Genomic DNA, 20,377 nt, shown 5'->3' on the forward strand with positions numbered 1-20,377 from the left:
TCTGGACAACTTTCATCTTCCTGGAAAGTTGAATAACCTCTGTCTAGCACCAATATTATTATATAGAGAAAAACCAGTCTCTAAAAAGAAATAGTAACCTGTGTGTTAAAATATGAACCAAAGCTATTTTAATTATTATCAACGTTGATGACAACAAAAATACTGTTTCTCAGTATTAGATGATACCTCAAAATAGTGATAAATCCTAATATTTGCAATAAAGGTTCACAGATCTGTGTCATATTATCCTACCTCCATCAGATAGATGATACCTCCTACTCTGGGTCTGGCATTAAGCCATTTTATTTATTATCAAATTTCAAAACAGAGGCCATGTTACGCTAGAAGATGATTTTTAAACAGTATTATTTGCAGTAAAAGTACACAGATTTGTGTGTTATGATAGTATCCTACTTCTATAACACAAAAAATAAAAGAGTTTGGATATGGCATTACAGACCAAAGTCAAGTTATTTAATACCAAAACTGACAACTAATACTGCTTTTCGGTATTAGATGTCACTTTTAAATAGTAATAAATCATAAAATTTGCAATAGACATACAAAGATCCATGTGATATGATAGTATTCTACTTCTAGAAGAATGGAAATATTAATTTGAGTCTGGCCTTATGGACATAAGTTAACAACATAGATAAAATTAAATAATAAGATGCAACTTTTAAACAGTAATAAATCCTAAACTTTGCAGTAAAGGTACGCAGACCTGTGTAATATGATAATATCCAACCTTTAGATCACTGTAAATAGTAGTATAGGTGTGGCATTATGGACGAAAATTAGTTTATTCATCTTCCAAGTTGATGATGAAGGCAATATTCCTTTAATGAAGGCAATGTTACTTTAAAACTGTAGAAAAGGCGCCCTCTAGCATTGATGTTGAATATTTTCTATAGTACGATAGTGTGTGGAGCATGGAAGCCGAGTAGAGCAATGGAAAGTTAGGTGAGACGGCCCATAAGAAATACTACTAAAGTTCAGTAAGAAGTTAGAAAGTTAGTTATTTCACTACAGTAAAGACAGACTGCATCACGAGAAACTGTTGCTGTTGTTTAAGCTACATGCTATTTTAAGCTAGCATCAAACATAGCACGGCTGTATTCATCACTATCCAAAAAGAAATAGTAGTGTAGTGCTAAAGCAAAAGAGAATCCTGCGGATGGAGATGCAGTCTCATAACAAGCCCTTTAGTAACATGTCATGCAGTGTTTATGAAGCCCCTAATTCGTATTACACACGCCGTTACTCTCCTACTCAGCAGGCAGATTGTTGCCCGGAGGTCAATTCACTGCGACGTTCCTCAGCATAGATCTTCATATGACAGACCGGAGCATGCTGCTCCTACTGGCCAAAAGAGGACATACAGATTACCTACTCTAAATTACATCTCTTCAATGATCACTTTTCTCAAATTTTCGAGGAAGCCCTTCTCATTGCAGGTTGATACTGTAATTCCAGATAGCCATTAACAGACACCATGGAGGCAAACAGTATGGCCAATCTCATCAACTTGCTCTAAAAAAGACAGCAGAGTTATTCTCATTGGTGAGCATGTTAAAACAGCTGAGCGGGAAGGGTCAAATAGAGCTTGAATATGGTTCACATGTCATGAGGTTGTTAGGGAAACTTCCACAGGAGCTTGGAGCAAGTTTCCAAAGATTCATCCATCCTCTACAAGTTCCTGTACAGACACTGCTTGATCTTTCAGAGTGGCTGAAGGCGTATCAAATGCAAGTCAACAAGGATGTTGTTACGGTGACCACCCATGCTCGCAGAGGGACACTTAGGGGAAGAAAGGAGCGGCACAGTGGTACCAAACCCACAACCAAGTCAGTATTCTCATCAGCAAAAAAAGGCCAGCAAGCAGTAGCTTGGTTAAGCACATGATATAATCCACAAATTGCCTTTTCACATCTACTCAATCCCCTTCAGCTGATCTGTATAGATAAACCGTCGAAGCTGGAAATATAGGAGCACAAAAGTGGTCATAAGGTCCAGACAGGATAAAGAAGCTATGAAGCTCCTGGAGTTCAAATAAGTTAGGCTTGAAGTTAATTGAGTACATTCATATGCTACCCCTATGTTTCAGTTTAAGTCCATAGGTCTGCTGCATACTTCTAAAGAGGCAATATTACCACTGCTGAGATGCATTGAGAGGCGATTAGATAAAGACCCAGAGTGAGCAGCAGCAGCGGACTCAGAGGTTTGTGTCTGTGAAGGGCAGCTGCGGATCCAACCATCCTGACTGTATCCAGTCCCTGGTCCAATCATCCTCCCTGTGCTCTGTTGTTGCTTGTTGTTGCTGTGCTTTTCTCTCTCTCTATCCCCTCACCGCAACTGGTCGAGGCAGATCCAGCCTGGTTCTGCTGGAGGATTCTTCCTCGTTAGAGAGATCACCAAGCTCCAGGAATCTGGCTATGTGGTGCAACTGAAACCAGAAGCCTGTAGATTAAGAGACCTCCTGTTTACTGGAGGTTTTGACCTGCATCAATGGGTCAACAACATCCCTTCCACCATTAGCCACTTCCTTTCTAAAGTCATATCGAATAGTAAGAGTAGTGTAGAGTTTTGGCTTACAGAAACTGATCTAAATCAACCTGAGTCTACATTGGTCTTACAGTGGCATTGTCATACTGAAACTTTACTTTACAAACCTAGACCAGCAGGTGTCACCGTTACCACCATGCGTAACATTTACAGGACATTGGCCATCCAGTATTTCATATGCAACCAGAGCAAAAAGTAATAGTACAGCACCTTTGGAGCAATAGCAGAAAATGGGACCTCAGACATTGAAGTGAATGAGTCAAGGAAAGCTGTATTCTGTGAATTATCGGTCAGGGGTGAGGACTACAATCTTCCAGATGCCAAACAGTATTACAGCTACCGACACTTTTTAGATGCAGTAGCCCATAGCCTTCACAGTGCAGCTGGGAGGACAGATGCAGATTTTCAACATGCTAAGGTGACTATTCTGCTTCAAGCTCAATGTGACGGCTTCCCATCTGAAGTAGCACATCTGAGCACTGGATAAACTGTGCTTTCCACCAGCTATTTGCTCTTGCTAGCACCTGTGTGCAATTCAGAAAGTGGACTGATCAGAGTGAGAGGCAGCCTCAGACTGACTGACTTACATGACATACAGAAGGTTGAGGATTTCAACACACGACTTTAGCACCTTAAAAGCGAGAGAGTGTTTTTTCAGAGATCAGATGGAAACATTGGATCATTAAATGAGGACAAGTCATCCGGCAATACCATCACAGATGCCAAATTTGCCATGAATGGAGAGGTAAACCATACATACCAAAGATTGTTGATTTATCTAGACCTATTCAAAACCGCATTCCGTTCGACTGACGTTGACTGCTTCGGCTCTTATGTTGTTAAAGTGGAGTGAGTGAGTGGGGTATTGCATTTAAGTACCTGACAATAAGAGCCACTCATTGATCTCCTGTAACATGGACACTGACTCCTTTCTAATGGCATTAAGATGTTTCATCAGCTCATAGGGTAAAGCCATCTGAACTCTACTCAGATCAAGGAAGAAATGTCAAAAGGAGATGATCGTGAGCTTCGAGAGAACTTTGTTGACCTCAGATTCAGGAACAGATTTCTTTTGTCTTCAACCCACCAGGTGCTCCTCATTTTGGGGGATGCTGGGAGAAGGAGATATATTCCCTCAGCAGCTCTGCAACTGGGGGCATTAGGTAGTTAATGACGGAGGCAGATGACCTGCAAGTGGGGGCGACAGTCATGGCTGTAGATAACCACCTACCCCGGCTCAGTGATCTGTTGGCCTTATCACTCAGTTTTTTCCTGGGGCAAATGGACATGTCAGGACTGCTGAGGTGAAATTGAAGCCTAGAATCTACACGCGGCCAGTTGCACTTTTAGTGTGTATCCATGTATTGACCAATTAACTGCATGCTTTAATTCTATTTGAACCCGAGATACAGCAATAGCACTCTCTCAGTTGTTCAAATCTATCAAATTTATATAATGTATACTGTATAAAGGGCGCCCTCTAGTGGCAATGGTGGGTATTTTTTACAGACGTCGGCTGATACTGTGTGGAGTTATGCGGAGTTTTCTTTTGTAGTTTAACACAATTAGAATAGATTAGACGTCTTATTCATTAAAATATGCAGTAGCGACAATGCTGTTTGGTGCGGTGCTGTAATTATTAGAATATAGGCAATACATTATTTTTGGTTGCTGGTTTAAAGACATAGGAACTATTAACGGCTCACTCGACAGCAGTCCGAGCAGTGAACCTGCGGTTTTTACTATATTATTTTATTAACGTCACCTTAACGGGACAATACAACATAAAAATATAATAATTATCATAACCCACACACGCCAGACGTCATACTAACAGTAACGGTGATAATCATGTTACCACATGTGAAAAATCAAATACCCAATTAATCTCGTCGAAACAACATCAACAACTTCGACAACAACAACTTCCTTCGAACCGCAATAACGTATTTCCATGCAAGTGAAAAAAAAATGCGACAGAATGTCGACAGTAGTTTAAGTTTATGCTAGCCTTAGCTTAGCTGGAGCGTGCGCAGCTTCAATTAGCAGGCACGCACCTTTTGCGCAACACGTAAAACACAGATAAATGCGTATATTAAACATGCCTGACAAATACAACGTTATTAAACTGTTGTCAGCTCACCGTCTGCTCGTATAACGTCTGAAGAACTGCAACGGTTTCCTTCACGCGTCTGACAAAAAGTAAGCTGGCGTCGAGTCGTCTCCGGCGCTGTTTGCCACAACAGTGGGACTTACTTTTTTATTTTTAAGTTAAATACTTTAATGTTTTTAAGACTTTGACCAAATTTGGACTAAGTTTGTCTGCTAACGCACGTCAAGCGACCACGGCGACTTGCGACCTTGACTTTGCCTCTTCTTATTCTTCTCGAGTCGAATCTCCTCCGGACTCTGTGGCGCAGTTAACTAAGAAGCAGCCAATCAGAGAGCAGCAAGATCACCCGACGTTCCAGAGTTGCACGCCGTCGCCTCGTGCATCCGTGAAGACCTCAAGTTTCTGTAACCCCACTGATCACCTGATTCATAAAAACGCCCCTGTGTTCACACGTTACTTCGCGAAAAATGCTACATTATTGTAAGCAATTTATTATTGAACTACATACTATAAATATTCAAGATGAAAAACTCAATAATTGAATGTCTATAATTTCAAATAGGTAATAATGCAATTACACATATATGTTCATGCAGGAAAACTGAGAAAATTTTCTGAAAACTTATATGCAGCATTTTTTGCTGCATATTGCTCTATTACATCAGTGAACATTGAATACGTTGATAAAAGAGCTGATTTTCAAATATACCTTCACTTGGTCAATCACACCGCAAATTCAGACATGCCAACTGAAAGCCAAATTTAATAATTTAATTTTCTTACCATGCATAAACAATATAGAAAGTACTTTACAGCATTGACAATAATAAAAAATGACATTCCAATATACAAACAAAAAACAAATGTCACAGATCATAGAAGGCTCACACGCTGTTATAAGGTTAGTCTGATGTTAGTTAGTAGTTAAATCAGCCAAGGAGGAAAAAATGACAAAAATGCGCAAAACTGGAAAAATCCCAATGGAAAAACAACATAACCAAGGTTTGTTTAGAATAAACTGACATTACAATTATGTTACTATACATCTGTTTGATTCAAACCCAATTCACTGGGTGGGCTAGAGTTTTACTTAAACTTAACTTGGTCTTTGCATTGCAAAATGAATCTTGATGTCTAGTGGGATGTCACAGCTTTGCAAATGAAGCACAATAGATAATTAGTGACCCCCGACAGAAATGGGGGTAAAAAGTGGATTTAGTGTGTTAACAGAGGGGGAGCTCTACACCCCCACCTTTATGGCACTAGTTTCAAAAAAGAAAAACTAAAGCAAGTATGCTTCTTCATATTACAGATGAGGAGTATCACCCTCCAACTAATACAGCTTTCTTCACATCACATTATAGAATGGTCAAAACATTACAGCAAACCTTCAATATGCAATGTTTACCCTGCACCTGATCTTCACATATCATTAGCAAACATTTAAATTTCATGTATGTTGAATTTAAGATTACAGCGGCACATACATTTAGCTAAAATCCTATTTTCTCCAGTTTTCCGAGGTCTGTCGAAGGCAGAGGTAAAGAGAAAACCAAGCAAAAAATGTATTAAATAAAACTACTGCTCCATCTTCATTTTGACTCAGGAGCAACCATGATTTTTCCCTCATCATTTCACAATTATAGTAAACAGCAGATGTGAAACAGCTCAGCAGATGTATTATCATTTTTATGCATGCTATACTAGAGTCAATCACAGCCTCACTATCTGGGAGCACAGTGAGAAGGGAGGAACCAACTCCACTGTAATTGCAAACCAAGTCATTAAATGAGTTTGTTTTATTGAGCATCTTTAATGTGAATGCTGGGATCGGACATGGTATTCAAATTTTCAAATAAGTTAGTATTAAAACTACTGTTGTTGATTGCTTCTCAGCTTTTACTATCTCAATGATCCTACTTAGACCAATAAAGACACTATGAAATGACTGGTGTGTGCCTCTGCTTGATCAGTTTTTTACCTGGGTAAGTGATCAAGAATCTCAATTTAGATGGAAATTGCTTAACTGACTGATTCAAATGAAAATGCAAAGCAAAACCAACACACAGAAGAAAACCGCTTCACATGGTTCAAGTCACTTGCATCTTTCTTTTCACCATCTGCCATTATTAGAAAGTTCACACCTTCACAGGCAAAGCAAGCAGATCACAAGTTTGGTTCGGAAACAGTAACAAAAATGTTATTACTCGCCTCTATCTCTTGCACTACTGGCTGCTGCTACACAGCAAAAAACTGTATAAACCTAAGCAAACGTTGTATAATGTAAATGTAAGTGTAGGATTATTGTATAATTACACCAGTTGATGCAAAGGAGGGAGCTGTAAAAGTAAAACGAAACAAAAACACAAAAAGGTCCAAGTCACTTACTGTGAGTTCCATTGTGAGGAATGAGTGCACACTATAGATGAGTAATTCACATTCACAACTCATTCTAACATTCATTCATCCATCCAGCCATCCATCCATCCTTGTTCGTCCATCCCTCTGTCCATTCATCCATTTATTCTAACGAGTTGTAACGCTGCTTCTTTTCTCGTGGATGATTTAACACACATCTTGACAGAATGGAAAAATCATAAATAAACGTAATTTCATGAAAACCTGGTCTGACCGGTCTGGTCTAAAACTGAAGTATAATTTGACACTTTCTCATTAATGTCTGGCTAGCAGTATTACTTCTAAATCAATGTTCTTATGGTATCAGACTTTCCCCCATAATTAAAAATTATTTTACTTCTGTGGAAACAAATAAAAATGTCAAGGCATTTTCTCCTAGCTCATCAGGAGTCAGTTCTGTCAAGTAAGGCATAAATATCTCCAGTAATTAAGATTGGATCCTTATAAATTTCTTTGCCTAAGTTTAAAGTGAGTGTAGTCGATGTTACATAATAAAATCTTTAAAAACACTGCATCCTTTCATCTATTTCTACTCCAAGCTGTTGTGTGTGTTGAGAGGCTTCACTATTTATTAACTCCTTCATTCTTCTTTTATCCAAACAAATGCTTTGTCCTCTTGAACAAGGCACACTTCCAGGTATTGTCTTGAATGTTCATTCCTTCATTCTGTCGTCAGAAGTCAATTTGTCACTTTTTCCCTTCATCTTCACAAGAGGACAATGCAGCATGAGGGTGCCCTCCTCTCAGAATAGCACGTCTTCATTGGTGATGAGTGTCTCCACCACCAGTCTCTGGTATCTGATGTCGTTCAGTGCTGTCATGGCATCAAGTTCGGGGGCCCTCATTAGCGTTGGGCCAAAGACGATGCCCAGATTCTCACTGGACATGAGGTTCTCCTTCTCATACTGAGTCACCCTGAAAAGACAAAGACAGCAGATTGGTCAGAAACAAAATCAGGTGATTCTCCAACAGCAAGTGATTAACCGCTGTCAAACTGTGGAACAATCTGGGAAAGCAACAGGATTAGTGTGTTAGACCTTTTTAGGTGAGCCATGAGGTATCGCAGGGTCTCGCAGTGCGCTGGAGGCAGCAGCTTCAAGGCCTCATGGAGAAACTCCAGACGTTTTTCTGGGTCTGTAATCTCTGCAACACACAAAATATGACCAATAACATCTAAAACTAGACTACTAATGAAATAAGACACATCTCACAAACAAAGGAAAGAAAGACAAATGCTCCGCGTCTTGCTCAGTCTTATGTAATAACAGAAAGAAAGACCTGAGACCTACTTCCAGTTTCTATGAAGCGTGGGTAGGCATCGTATGTGATCAGAGGAATAGGCAGCTCCCTGAAGTACAATTTGAGGGCGCCGGTGATGATGTTGATGTCCTCGTAAGCATTTGAGGAAATGTCTGCCTTTTCTCCATCTGTAACACAAAATAAAAATGATCATTTACTTTAAATAAAAAGGAGCACTAGACTCATCGTACAATACGAAATACGTGACTTTAAATGATGTCTGGAGAATTGACTGAATAAAGAAAATAAATCCTCTTTTCTTAACAACACAAACATGAAGGATTATGTTTAAAAAAAAAAAACACACCGCTTGTGCCATTCATAAAATGTCCAACTGGGGGGCGACACTTACCTCTGTCAAAGGCCAGTTTCACATCTTCAATCAGCTCGCTGAAGCCTGATATTCTGTACAAACCCTCTGACTGAAGACCTGGAATTTCAAACATATAGTTATTATGAAATAACACTAAGAGCTGAAATAGCTCATCAAGTGTGTTTTTGTCCTGAGTCACTAAATATTAATTTAATTTAAAAAATCATACAAAAAACAATCCGATTGCAACTTACATTAAAATTATGATTAATACAGTCTTGAGAAAGAAATATTGGATTTATTGGTTTTTAAGTTACTATTGTAGTATCTAAAATCTATCTGTAGTCACAGCTACTGAGACTCATTCTGTGATGTGCCAAAGTAACAACTTTCAGTTCATTTGTTGAAGAGGTACAGAAACAGGAGCGGTGGCAGCAAATATTGATGAGATGGGAGGGAGGAGGTGTGAATTCATCTCAAGCCAAGTTCAATCACTGCAAGTTATGAGTCCTTATTGATCTTGTATATTAATTTCACCAAGGTCTTGAATCGAAGTAAATAAAATTTTGCCTGCGGCAGATCCCCTGTGACCAGTCGGGTCTTGTGGGGGAAGGAAGTAGCTGTCTGTCTATACACAGTCACACAGTTGGATTGGTTCTGCTCTTGAATACACATGCCGGCCTCGTGGGTGTTCTCTCTTTGCCTTTCGATGCTGCAGCAAACAATACTTGGAAGCTTTTTTTATCAACATTATATAATCTCTGACTCACGCACGCACGCACACGGACACGGACACGGACACACACACACACACACACACACACACACACACACACACACACACACACACACACACACACACACACACACACACACACACAGGGTTCCATTCTCTCTCTCACCTCTAGCCTCGATTTCCTGTATGCACATGTCAACCACCATGGGTCTCTTGGTGTTGTGCGCCTTGACTAGAGTGGTCAGGTCACAGCTGTACACCTTCTTGACGTGCCGCAGGTCTGGCTGGCAGTCGTTAGGCACGACTTTGGAGCACTGCTTATGGACGTTCAGCCCACAGTCTGTTAAAGAAATACAACCATTATTTTTGAACATGTCCTCCAATAATGTTTGACTCAGTGTGTCTTGACTCATTTATCCTTCTTTGAAAACCCAATAGCAATATCAGGACAAGGCTATTCTTTTCATAAAAGCTTAATCAGAAGGCTTATTTAACATTTAAGTGTAGGTGTTGTAGAGGTACAGATCATCACCCACACACAGTAATAATCACACTGACAGTATGTTCTCTGGCACAAAGTTGCATCTATTAACATTTGAAATCCATGATACACCACACATGAGTCAACAGCAAAAGTGATTAACTTTAGCCTGCTGTCCTAGTTTTGAGTCACGCATTGAGAGAGAGGAGGTGCCACGTTATCGAACACAGTGGGGGTAGCAAAAAGGAGACACCTTGACATCTTTTACTGAGGTGTGTGTGAAAAAAAAATGTGTGTTACCTGCGCACTTGACGCCCTGAGCAATGAGACCCCACATGAAGTTGGCACAGTACTCACACCAGTGAGGGCCCCTGAATGTATGGACCTAGCACAACAAACAAAAATGTGTAGATGACGGCATTTTTACAACAAAAAGTATAGATGTTTTGGACAAGACAATATACCAGTAATTCTAATTCTATAATAAGTAACATTTAGAAACTGATGGTACACATTGGAAACAAGGGAAGTAAAATATTCATGTGGAGCAGACAGACACACTGACAAAATGAGGAGACACAAAAGGAGTGCTTTAAGGGCTTTTCTACAAATATAGCACAGATACAGTTTTAATCTGCTCATTTATTGCATGAATTGGCTGTATATGCTAATAACGTCCATCACATCACAGTGCTCATTGTGTGTCTACAGAGTGAGCGTTTTTATCCAGCAGAGCACTGGCTGAGACCTTTATGCTCTTTACTGATAGCTGCTGGTATTATGGAAATGTGGGAATTTAAAGCACCAAACAAAAGGCTGAACCGTGAGGTCTAAATGGAGAAATGTGTGCGTGTCTGTGGATCCCAACACTCTGTGCTCTCAGGTGAATTTAAATAAAACTCCATGAGCTGAATCAGCACCTCTTTTAACAGACATGCAGAGACACAAGCAAACCAGACAGGGCTGAGTAAGGAAAGACGTGTCTCACCTTAAAGTTGTGGACCTTCTCATACTTGGGTGCCAAGTCGCTCTCCCTCAGGGTGGCCCGTCGCACCAGCGATGTGAGCTGTGAGATGGCAAAAGATCGGATTGGTTGCCAGAAGGTGGAAGCAGGGGAAGCAGGTTTAGAGTGGGCTGATGCCTGGTTCAGATGGATTCCAGACCCAGTGCTGGGGTCTGATGTGCTGCTGGAGATTGGCAAGGAGGGGACTGAACCAGTGCTGACTTTCAAACCTAGCGCAGCAGTAAAAAAGGAGCTCCTCTGGCTGGGTTCCTTCTCAACTCGCCTGCGTGATTGCTTTTTACCTCGTTTGACAACGTGCGACTCTCGGCTCGGCATTGTGGGACCTAGTTTTGGCGTGGAGGTTTGAACTAAAAGCTGGTTCTGAGAACAAACGTGGATCCCATTAACAATCAGACAGTTGCACCAAAACAGAAATTCTTCTCAGACCCCACGCCCAGAATATATCACACAAACAGAAGACAGTGCAAAATGGCACAACGAGACTCTTAAATTATCACAACGCTCCACCTGACAACGACATCTTGACACACAGTCTCTGTACCAGTAAGCTCAACCAATCAGAGTATCTCTGCATACTGACGATGCTGCATGGTGCAGTTCCACTTCATAACAAAAAACAAAAGCCAGTCAATATCACAACAAAAATTCTTCCTGGAGATGCTAATAAACCCGCAAAAACCTTCACTCCCTAAGAGCCCAAATCCTTCCAACCGGACTGATGTGGCAGAATGAGCATCCCATGTCTCCTTCTCATGTAAGTGAGCGCATCAGCCCACATGGCTCAGAGTGTGTTTTGTGCGTTAATCCGCCTTCCCCCTACACACTCACCAGAGGAGGAGAGAAGAATAGGCGGAGTGAGGAAGGGCAGGAGGGGGAGGGCCAAGCTACAGCGCAGTAATAGATGAATTTAACAGGACAACACTGAGAGGTGAACCAGCCAATAAGAACCCAGCGATTCTTGTTGTTCGCCACCAATTCTGCCACCTCAACTGTCCCAGGAGAGAAAGCAATGGAGACTACGAATAAGCTGAAGAAGAATGAGTCACAGAAACGTGGTGTTATGTTCTTGGCTTGGGAACACGTTTTGCTGTTTTACTTTTTACCTGCAACAGCCGTTTTCCTCTGCTCCTTCTACAGATTTACAAGCTTCAGGTTATGCGTTGTGATCTTTGTAAGTTATTTTATATTAGAATGTAGTAATACAAACAAAATTATGGCAAACGTGAAGTAATTCATAGTAATAATGTCATTATAATGAGCCCCTTTTCCAAAGTCTACCCAGAGCTCATACATACAACAAAGTGAATATGTATAAATGGTCATGGATATTTAATGACTGTTCTTACTACGTGGAACTAGTCGAGGGTGGAGGGTGCTAAAAGCTAACTAAAAAAGAAAAACAGGAAAACCAAAGAGGCAATAGTGGATTACCCAATAAAATGTCTATGTAATTGTTTTTCTGTAAATAAATAATTAATAAATGGCTATAATAACAAGAAACTAGTATTCTCTCAATATTCCCACAGGAATTGTAAAACCTCTAACCCCTAATAAAAAGCCGATTAGGTGTATGAACACATGAAATAAGGATTCCTGGTGTTTGTCATCCCTGCAGAGTGCCACCCCTGGTCTCAATGTCACAGCGGCACTGCTTTGTCTGCAAATCCACCCAATTATTAAAGCGCACACGTACCCAGGACTACCCTCATTACACACACACACACACACACACACACACACACACACACACACACACACACACACACACACACACACACACACACACACACACACACACAAAGTGATGCATGAGGTACAGTGTAGGTGGCCATGCACTGCAGGTCATACAACGCAACAGAGGTGAAGTGCTGCTGTAGCAGATGAATGCGCAGCACATGCTACAGTGCTTGATTAGAAGCTTGTTGGTGAGTAATGGGGGTGCTGCAGTTGTTGGACGGTTCAGCATCTCCTGGCTGATTTCAATACACCCACCTGCACTAACACGCAGTTGCGGACCCTGAATAGATTCATCATGATTAGCATCAGATTTGGCTCCTGTGTTATACTGAAACCTCACATCTCAATGTTTTTCTTTCATCTTCTGAAAAGCTTCCACCTACAGGAAAAGTCACACATTATAGGCTAAACACTAAAAACTAATTACTTCACAGCTGAATGAAAACTAATGAGCCAACAACAAACTTAGTTCTTGAATACTGCACAGAGCTTCTGTAACACAGCAGCTTTCTGCAGGCGAACTGCTGTTATGTAATTTCACTGCAGAGCCCTTGGCCGGAAGCCATCATTCCTCTGCATCCATCCTCCTCAATCTCTATCTTCTTCTCATTTGTTCACCATAATATTCAACTCATCTTTTTATTTTAAAGCTGTCATATAGAACACATTTTAAAATCTCTGGGAGGCCAATTAACATTTGTCTTTGCAAATCAATGCTTTACAAACTAGATAAACTGAATACTATCCATTCAACATGTTATACTTTTCCCCACATTTATTTTGTTGTGATATCATAGAGACATCTGATTCAGCTCATCCTCCCCCTAACACATGCAATTTATTCATTCAAACCAACATCCAAAACCCTTAGAATTATCAATCATTTCCCATGAACTGAATGCATAATCATCTGTATCTTTTGGCCTGAACAGTATTTGTTTAAATTTCAAACCATAAGCGTTGTTTAATAACTTCAGGTAATAATACCTGATCACCCACTTTAAACTCCTTGAAGGCATTCAGTGCTGCTGCCTGTACCCTCTGCACCAACATTCGGTATATAAATAAGAAATAGTCCTCACCCTCTCCTCTGCATTGCAGCCATCTATAGCCGAAACAGGTCCATCTGGGGCCTCAGGGCTTTGTGTCAGATGTTTCCTCAGGGAGGGTTCTTGGTTCAGGGTGGTATAGCCCACATGTTCATAAATTGGGTTTATGGTCATCTTTGCGATGTATTCTGCTGCCTGTTAAACAGAAAAAACATGTTAGTTAATAGTACGATAGTAGGACTTTGTTCATTCAGACTATTGTGTGAATGAATAAAAGAACAATCTAAATGAAATGTGCGCTCAAGATAAATGCAGATTCCCTTCCAGCTACATGGTCTTAAGAAGCAAACAAGTGATCAAGGGGTATTATGTGAGTCAAGCTGCCTGATTTTATACCTGGGAATAATAGGCTGAAAGCCAAAAACTTGCTTCAACTATCAAAACTAATCATCCATAATTATCACTTACTAAATATTCAGACATTTCTATCAACCTATTGTGTTTAGAAGCGTCATGTGTGGAAGGCATAATAAGAACAGCTGAATACCTTTGTTTCAATATAAAGAGTAATGAGTCCATCTGTGACCAAGTCATGGATGGACTCAAACCTCTTCTCTCCAACAAAGTGTTTTCCATCATGGTAGAGACGGAAGTTTCTTGTCTGATTTCCAAACCTGTGATGGAGCAACGTAAAAAACAGGAAATTAGATCAGAGCATTTGGGTTGTATTCTAATAACACATCTTAATAATATTATTTTATTGTTATACCTATTTTACAATATACAAAATAACTAAACTAGAAGATTCAAGTCTACATCCTGAATTGGGCCAACACATTGTCTGCTCCTCAGTGGGTCACAATAAAACCACAGGAAGATAAAACATCACTGTTAGATCATTAACCCAAAATCCAACCTTTCCTTTTCTGCCAGCACAGACTGGGACTATAGTTTATGAAAGGATATTTATGGAAGGTAATTATAACCATGGGGATGGGAAAGATAGTTACAAAGAGAACAAGATGAGCAGGTGGAAGAATGACATGACTATGAATAGACCAAAGTGACCCAAAACCAAATTCAAACTATGCCACGCACCCATTAAAAATATGACACCTACTCTGAGAAAAACAAAAGCTCATCTTCATGTATAACTGATCTGGTTTAGGGTAAAGTTAGTTGCTTACGTGCTAATCAGGTAAAGGCAACAAGGCAAAATCATAGATATCGAAAAAGCATGTCACTGGAGTAACTAACAAATTTCTTATGCAAAACAATTGTTTTCACTGACTAAAAAACATGTTAGTTTTATTAGCACACATTTGGCTAAAAGGAAACTTCACAACAAAACGCTCAGTTTGTGAAGCCATGCGAGGTTCTGAGCTGAAAACTTAACTGCTGTTAAAACTCTACACATGCATGCACGCACACCAAGCACCACTTCCCTTATCTTTGTCTTGTTATAGTAATATAGGTGCAGGGACACATCTACAGAGCATTAAGCTGTATTTTACAGTAATTTGGCAGCTAATAAAATAGTGGTTTCATGTTGTAATAGGAATCCTTGGTTTTCTTGGGAATCCAGAATTTAAGCATATACACATCCAGCCAGACCACTGTGCTCATGTTTGCTCTTGATTGCCCAAGTCTCCTCAAATTAAGTAAATACAGACCCAAACATACCGTAGAGCCAGTGTGTATGTGCCTGGCTGTCTCTGACTCTCTCTGATGAGGTAGCTGCCTTCAGCCTGACTTAGTAACTGATCTGCCTCTTCTCTTGAGATCATTCCATGATACCTGGATCAAATAGAAAAATGTTTGAATTTAAGTGGAGATGGTTTAAATTCATCCTCGCTGTTTAAAATGTACTGGCACAGCATTTGTAATATAAACAAGAGAATGAGCCAACTTACTCTCTTCCATAATATTTAGGTCTGTTTTCCACCTGTGGGTAAAAGAAAAATATACAGTGTCACAAACTTGGTGAGATCATATAAAACACAAAAACTGTATAATGAAAAAAGTAGAGTAAGACAATACTCTAAGTAGCCAATCAGCTAGTTTGTGTGTGTAAATATAGATTAAAAGCAAATCGAAAGAAACCTTTGGCCCAAGCAATATCCAGTACAAAACATCCATAACTTCAGACAGGAGACGATGTCCTCCATGTATGATCCAGTATAAAGTAGAAAATTCATTAAAAAAAACAAGAAAACATAGTGTACTTTCCTGAATGTTTCCCCAGACTATGACACACTTCATCTCTAATATAAACACTGCTTGGCAATGAGCACGGGTCTAAGTTCGTGACTGTGTGGGCGCAGAAAGTATTGCATGAGTCAGACAAAAAGCTGTAAACTGCTAAAACTGCTGCAATAAGCCTACAATAAACAGCAAGTATTCATTTTACTTACATTTGTATATGAAGTGTGTAAAACCCACAAGTAGTATTTATTTTTCCTAATTTGTGTGAAGTGATAAGAAGTGGACACAATGATAAAAGAGGTTTAAGCCAGCTGGTTTATAGTAAAACACAGGACATCCCATTCTTTCAGTCATGCACATGAACCTTTGGACAGCTACCAAAAACGCTCCCAGGCCTGGTGGTGTACCAAACGTGGAGTGAAGGAACTGATGCCATAATGCTCAACTACATGTAACAGTGCCAAACTGTACAGCAGAGAACTCAACTTGTAAAATAACAACTATGACTTGTTGTTCATCAACTATCTGACTATGGCTTTACATGAACAGCAGGGAAGTACATATAATAATCTACACTACAAATTGCCTTTTGGGTGGAAGGTGAAACGATGGAAGGACCACCCATCCATAAAAAGGTACCAGTCATAGATAAGCGCTTACTGGTGCATCATTAAAGTCCCATATGGCTGAACCCCCGGTGGACACATGGGACCACTAGAAGCAGGGGGGCTCCTCCACGCCGTCTGTCCTCAAGTCTGCTTCTTTAAACTGGGTCAGCACCGACTACCTGACCAGACCAGGGCATCAAAAGCCACAGCTGTTCATTTTGCTTCTGTACACCCCCACGCTGGCTTCAACAGAACTGTCTCTTACAGATTAGCACACAAACACCATTTTTTTACACTTTACCCCATCTTTAATCCTGCCTGTATCTCCCCAAACCTCGTCATCCCCCATTTCCCCCTCACACATCTGTTGGCAATATAACCTGTGAGTAGACCTGCTGATGCATGACATTTACTGTAGTAGAATCATCAACACTCCATACCACCTAGGTGCCCTCGGCTAGGATGCAATCTGCTGACTGAACTAATCCAACAAAAAACATAAAAAGGCATCATTGTTTTAGATTCATTTATCTTTGATCTAAAAGAAGCACAGAATTTTAACGCTAGAAGAAATAAAGGGTACTATACCACTTACTCTCACTCTACTTCCTAAAAATCACACAGAACAGAAAATTTCAAGATCTCAGCTTTTAACATCGGATTTGTACACCTGAGTTTTATCAGCTTTGTTATAAGCCAAGTCAGCAAATCCAGATTCTGAGGAGGCAGAATGTGTATAGACACAGGAACGTTTTTTAGCTGGGTTAAGGCTTAATCCACACCTCCTGCTTAGAAATTTCATTTGACTTTTTTTGCTTGTCACCACTTACAACATAATTTGTCTCTGTAGAACAACCACCACTGCTGTTTAAATGAATGTGCATTTTTCAGGAATACCACCACGCTGCCAGATAGACGCTGGCAGGCTGACAATACTGTAAGTAAGTGTTTTCTCACCTCACAGGTGCAGGTGACTCTGCGTGGGTGGGGTGCTTCCTGCTGGAGCTGGTACACTGCGGAAGAAAACATGAAATCATTAGCCACCACGAATGGATGCCAAAAAAGAAAAGCAGAATATTTCTAAATGTATATTACAATAATGCTATTAACATAATACTGAATCATGACACCGGTAAAGCATGTACATAGTACCTGAATTAACAAATGAGGGGAAAGTACTATTGGTACTTACAGTAGGACTTCCACACTGGTGGCCTGTATTCATCATGATCTGGAGACCAATAAAGTGCAATTAGATTGTTAAATCCAATGTTAGACAAAGTAGGTACAGTAATTGACTTTGAGACAGTGCCCCCAAGTGGCAAACATACAACAGTGCTCAGTGCTGATTTTATCTGTCTGGTTTGTTTGAGCTTTGCTCTAATCCATCAATTACTTAAACTAGGGATTTTGCCATTTCATTTATTCTCACTTTTTATTTTAAATTCATCTCCTAACATATAGTAACTGTTTGAGAGAGACAGGGGGACAGACATTTTACATTTAATAAAAACTGTAAAGACCTTGCTTTAATCTTTTAACTGTTGCTGTGCTATAACCTAACCAGAAATCTAGTTAGAAAGTAATTCATCGTTTTTGAGGCTCAACACTTGATGAATTAGATGTAACACTGCAGCTATTGCCAGATAAACAAACCATATAAAAAGCTTACTGTGTAGAAATAATAGATTATCATGCTGACAGCAGGAGATAAAGGCTCTTAAACACTTGATTCTCCTTAGTTTGTTTGTGATTTTCTTATCATACTAGTGGATGATATTCTTTTACACACTAAAAACATGAAATTTGTTGATGTGAAATAAATTGACTTTGAAGATTCATTCATCATCACATTGCAGAACTTATGGTGTGGAAATAAGCTTTCTGTTTATCTCACTTTTGCTGTCAACCCCTCAGGCCAACCCAATGCAAGTTAATTGGAGATGGGTATTAACATTACAAGCATGTTTCCTTGATGCTTGTTGAGCTGTAGCAGACCATAAAAAACACCAACATTAATATTAGAATAAATGAGACTCAAGCTGAACCTTGTTCGCTGCCAGCGCTATTTTGGAGTTTGGCTAAACTCTGCAGTAGCTACTGGTTCCAACTTCTCTTGAAAGACCTTCACAGGAATTGCTATGAAATTCATCACTGTAACCATTTACATTCAGTACAACGCAGTCCATACCTAGTTTACATACCAAACATTACACATATATAGAGATAACTCTGACAGATACAAATCCTGTTATAAATATATAATTGGTCTCTGGACCCCATTAATCACCTTCTTTTGTTGCTCATCTACTGCAAGGTTCCTGATTTCCCCTTTCTAAATACTAAAGCAATGAAAGTACAAATATTTAATCAGCCAAATATATAGGTAATAGTGTTCCACCTTCTCTGCATGCGTAAAACTAACAGCCGGTTTCCTGGCTTGGTGTATTCTGCATTCACCCACAAGCCTTATCTATTCAACACTTGTAGTCCCTGTATCCTGTCTTCAGGAATAAATAACTCCAAATCCTCCCCGCGCAAGTGCCTCCCCCTCTGTCTCAAGACACTGTAGCCTCACACAGACACATTCCAGGTATAACGTATTCAGTACTAAAACAAAGTCTAGTGCTTTCGTTCAAATACAGCATACATAATTGTACACTGACATTATGAGACTTGTTGCACTCACTAGGTGCACAGTTCTAACTGAACTGTCCACAGTTATTACTGAATAGGAAATGAAGATAAATCAAGAATAAAAAAAACAATGCCATGTGGGGCCTCTTATCTGATCTCTGATATAATTCCCACCAAATGGCATTGTGTAATTTGGAAACACACTAATACAATAGAAACATCGTTTATCAAAAGTTAAAAATACACACCCATCAACAAACTGCACTAAAATCACTTAAAACACTTTCTGCAGCAATTGACACATCAATGTGCATATGAATATATTTTCTGCATTACAAAACACATTATATTACATATATACCGTTGCTTTAAGTACAACGTGTCCTCTGTCATGTAGTAAAGTAGAATTAAATAAGTCCAACATGGCAACTAGTTCAGCAGGATTGTTCCTCTCCCAGTTTATAAATAGCTACTATACTATATTTATGCAACACCATAGTTCAGTATACTAAGTATTTTGTACAAACAAACATAGTAAACAGACAACGACACAATGGCCATCCCGAGTAGAGTGATACTGCTCACCAAAGACATTTAGGGCCATCTTGACTGATGATGAGGAACAATTAACCACCAGATCCAAATTTCCAGCAAAAAACGGATCCACTTAGTTGAAAACCTGCAAGGGAGCAGAGAGCAGAGAAGAATATGAACGCTTTCATCCACCAACTGTGCAACTTTAACCTGGTTATGGAACAAATAACTGACTAACGACAAACAATAAATGGCCCATTTCACATTAGTGGAGAGCTAACGTTAGCGGACTCGGTCAGCCTTACTTTAGTTAGCAGGCTGAACAGAACTACACTGGCTAGAATCGTTCTCCACACTTCTCTGCGAAGAACGCGTTTGCTTTCTAATACAGCACAGGTGCACGAACGCTGTGAAACCCTGTGTTTAATCACACGCTTAGCTGGTAAGACGTAGTACTCACATTCACATCCATTCTACATTGTAGTCGCCATCTTGCTGGGTCACGTGAGCAGTCTCGCCCTCTCTCAGGGGTAACCATGGCAACGTACTTTTTGCAGACGATAAGTGACAAAGACCAGTGCCACTATTTGACTATTTGAGATTTGTTTTTTTTTAGTTGTTATATAGGTGAGTGAGATTCCTATTTACGAAAGAA

General features: G+C 39.8%; 1 protein-coding gene across 3 annotated transcripts; it reads right to left on the minus strand.

The window, feature by feature from the left end:
- Positions 1 to 5,431: 5,431 nt before the first annotated feature.
- LOC114866566 (N-chimaerin) lies at positions 5,432 to 20,312 on the minus strand. Of its 3 annotated transcripts, none has more exons than XM_029168462.3 (15): positions 20,183 to 20,312; positions 19,774 to 19,867; positions 17,744 to 17,782; positions 17,509 to 17,564; positions 15,652 to 15,683; positions 15,422 to 15,535; positions 14,286 to 14,412; positions 13,772 to 13,933; positions 10,917 to 10,994; positions 10,229 to 10,313; positions 9,614 to 9,787; positions 8,751 to 8,828; positions 8,389 to 8,526; positions 8,137 to 8,242; positions 5,432 to 8,014 (listed from the first exon to the last, which is right to left on the minus strand). In XM_029168462.3, exons 2-15 carry the CDS (start codon positions 19,790 to 19,792, stop codon positions 7,843 to 7,845), a joined length of 1,380 nt encoding a protein of 459 aa, XP_029024295.1. In that variant the 5' UTR covers positions 19,793 to 19,867; positions 20,183 to 20,312; the 3' UTR covers positions 5,432 to 7,842. The 3 variants fall into 3 exon arrangements, with proteins under 3 accessions (XP_029024295.1, XP_029024302.1, XP_029024288.1); XM_029168469.3 differs by lacking the exon at positions 20,183 to 20,312 and adding an exon at positions 20,028 to 20,050; XM_029168455.3 differs by lacking the exons at positions 17,509 to 17,564; positions 17,744 to 17,782; positions 19,774 to 19,867; positions 20,183 to 20,312 and adding an exon at positions 15,842 to 16,003.
- Positions 20,313 to 20,377: the final 65 nt, after the last annotated feature.

The sequence above is a fragment of the Betta splendens genome, chromosome 2 (genome assembly GCF_900634795.4).
Source record: "Betta splendens chromosome 2, fBetSpl5.4, whole genome shotgun sequence".
In the NCBI taxonomy this organism is placed as follows: domain Eukaryota; kingdom Metazoa; phylum Chordata; class Actinopteri; order Anabantiformes; family Osphronemidae; genus Betta; species Betta splendens.

What these genes read in the sequence shown, in the direction of transcription:
- LOC114866566 (XM_029168455.3), bottom strand. Translation starts at nt 16,000, where the DNA reads ATGAAGTGTGTCATAGTCTGGGGAAACATTCAGGAAAGTACACTATGT. An exon ending in CTCTTTATATTGAAACAAAG is followed by an intron (nt 13,934 to 14,285) that starts GTATTCAGCTGT and finishes TCTGTTTAACAG; the next exon opens with GCAGCAGAATACATCGCAAA. An exon ending in TCAGGGCGTCAAGTGCGCAG is followed by an intron (nt 9,788 to 10,228) that starts GTAACACACATT and finishes TTTCTTTAACAG; the next exon opens with ACTGTGGGCTGAACGTCCAT.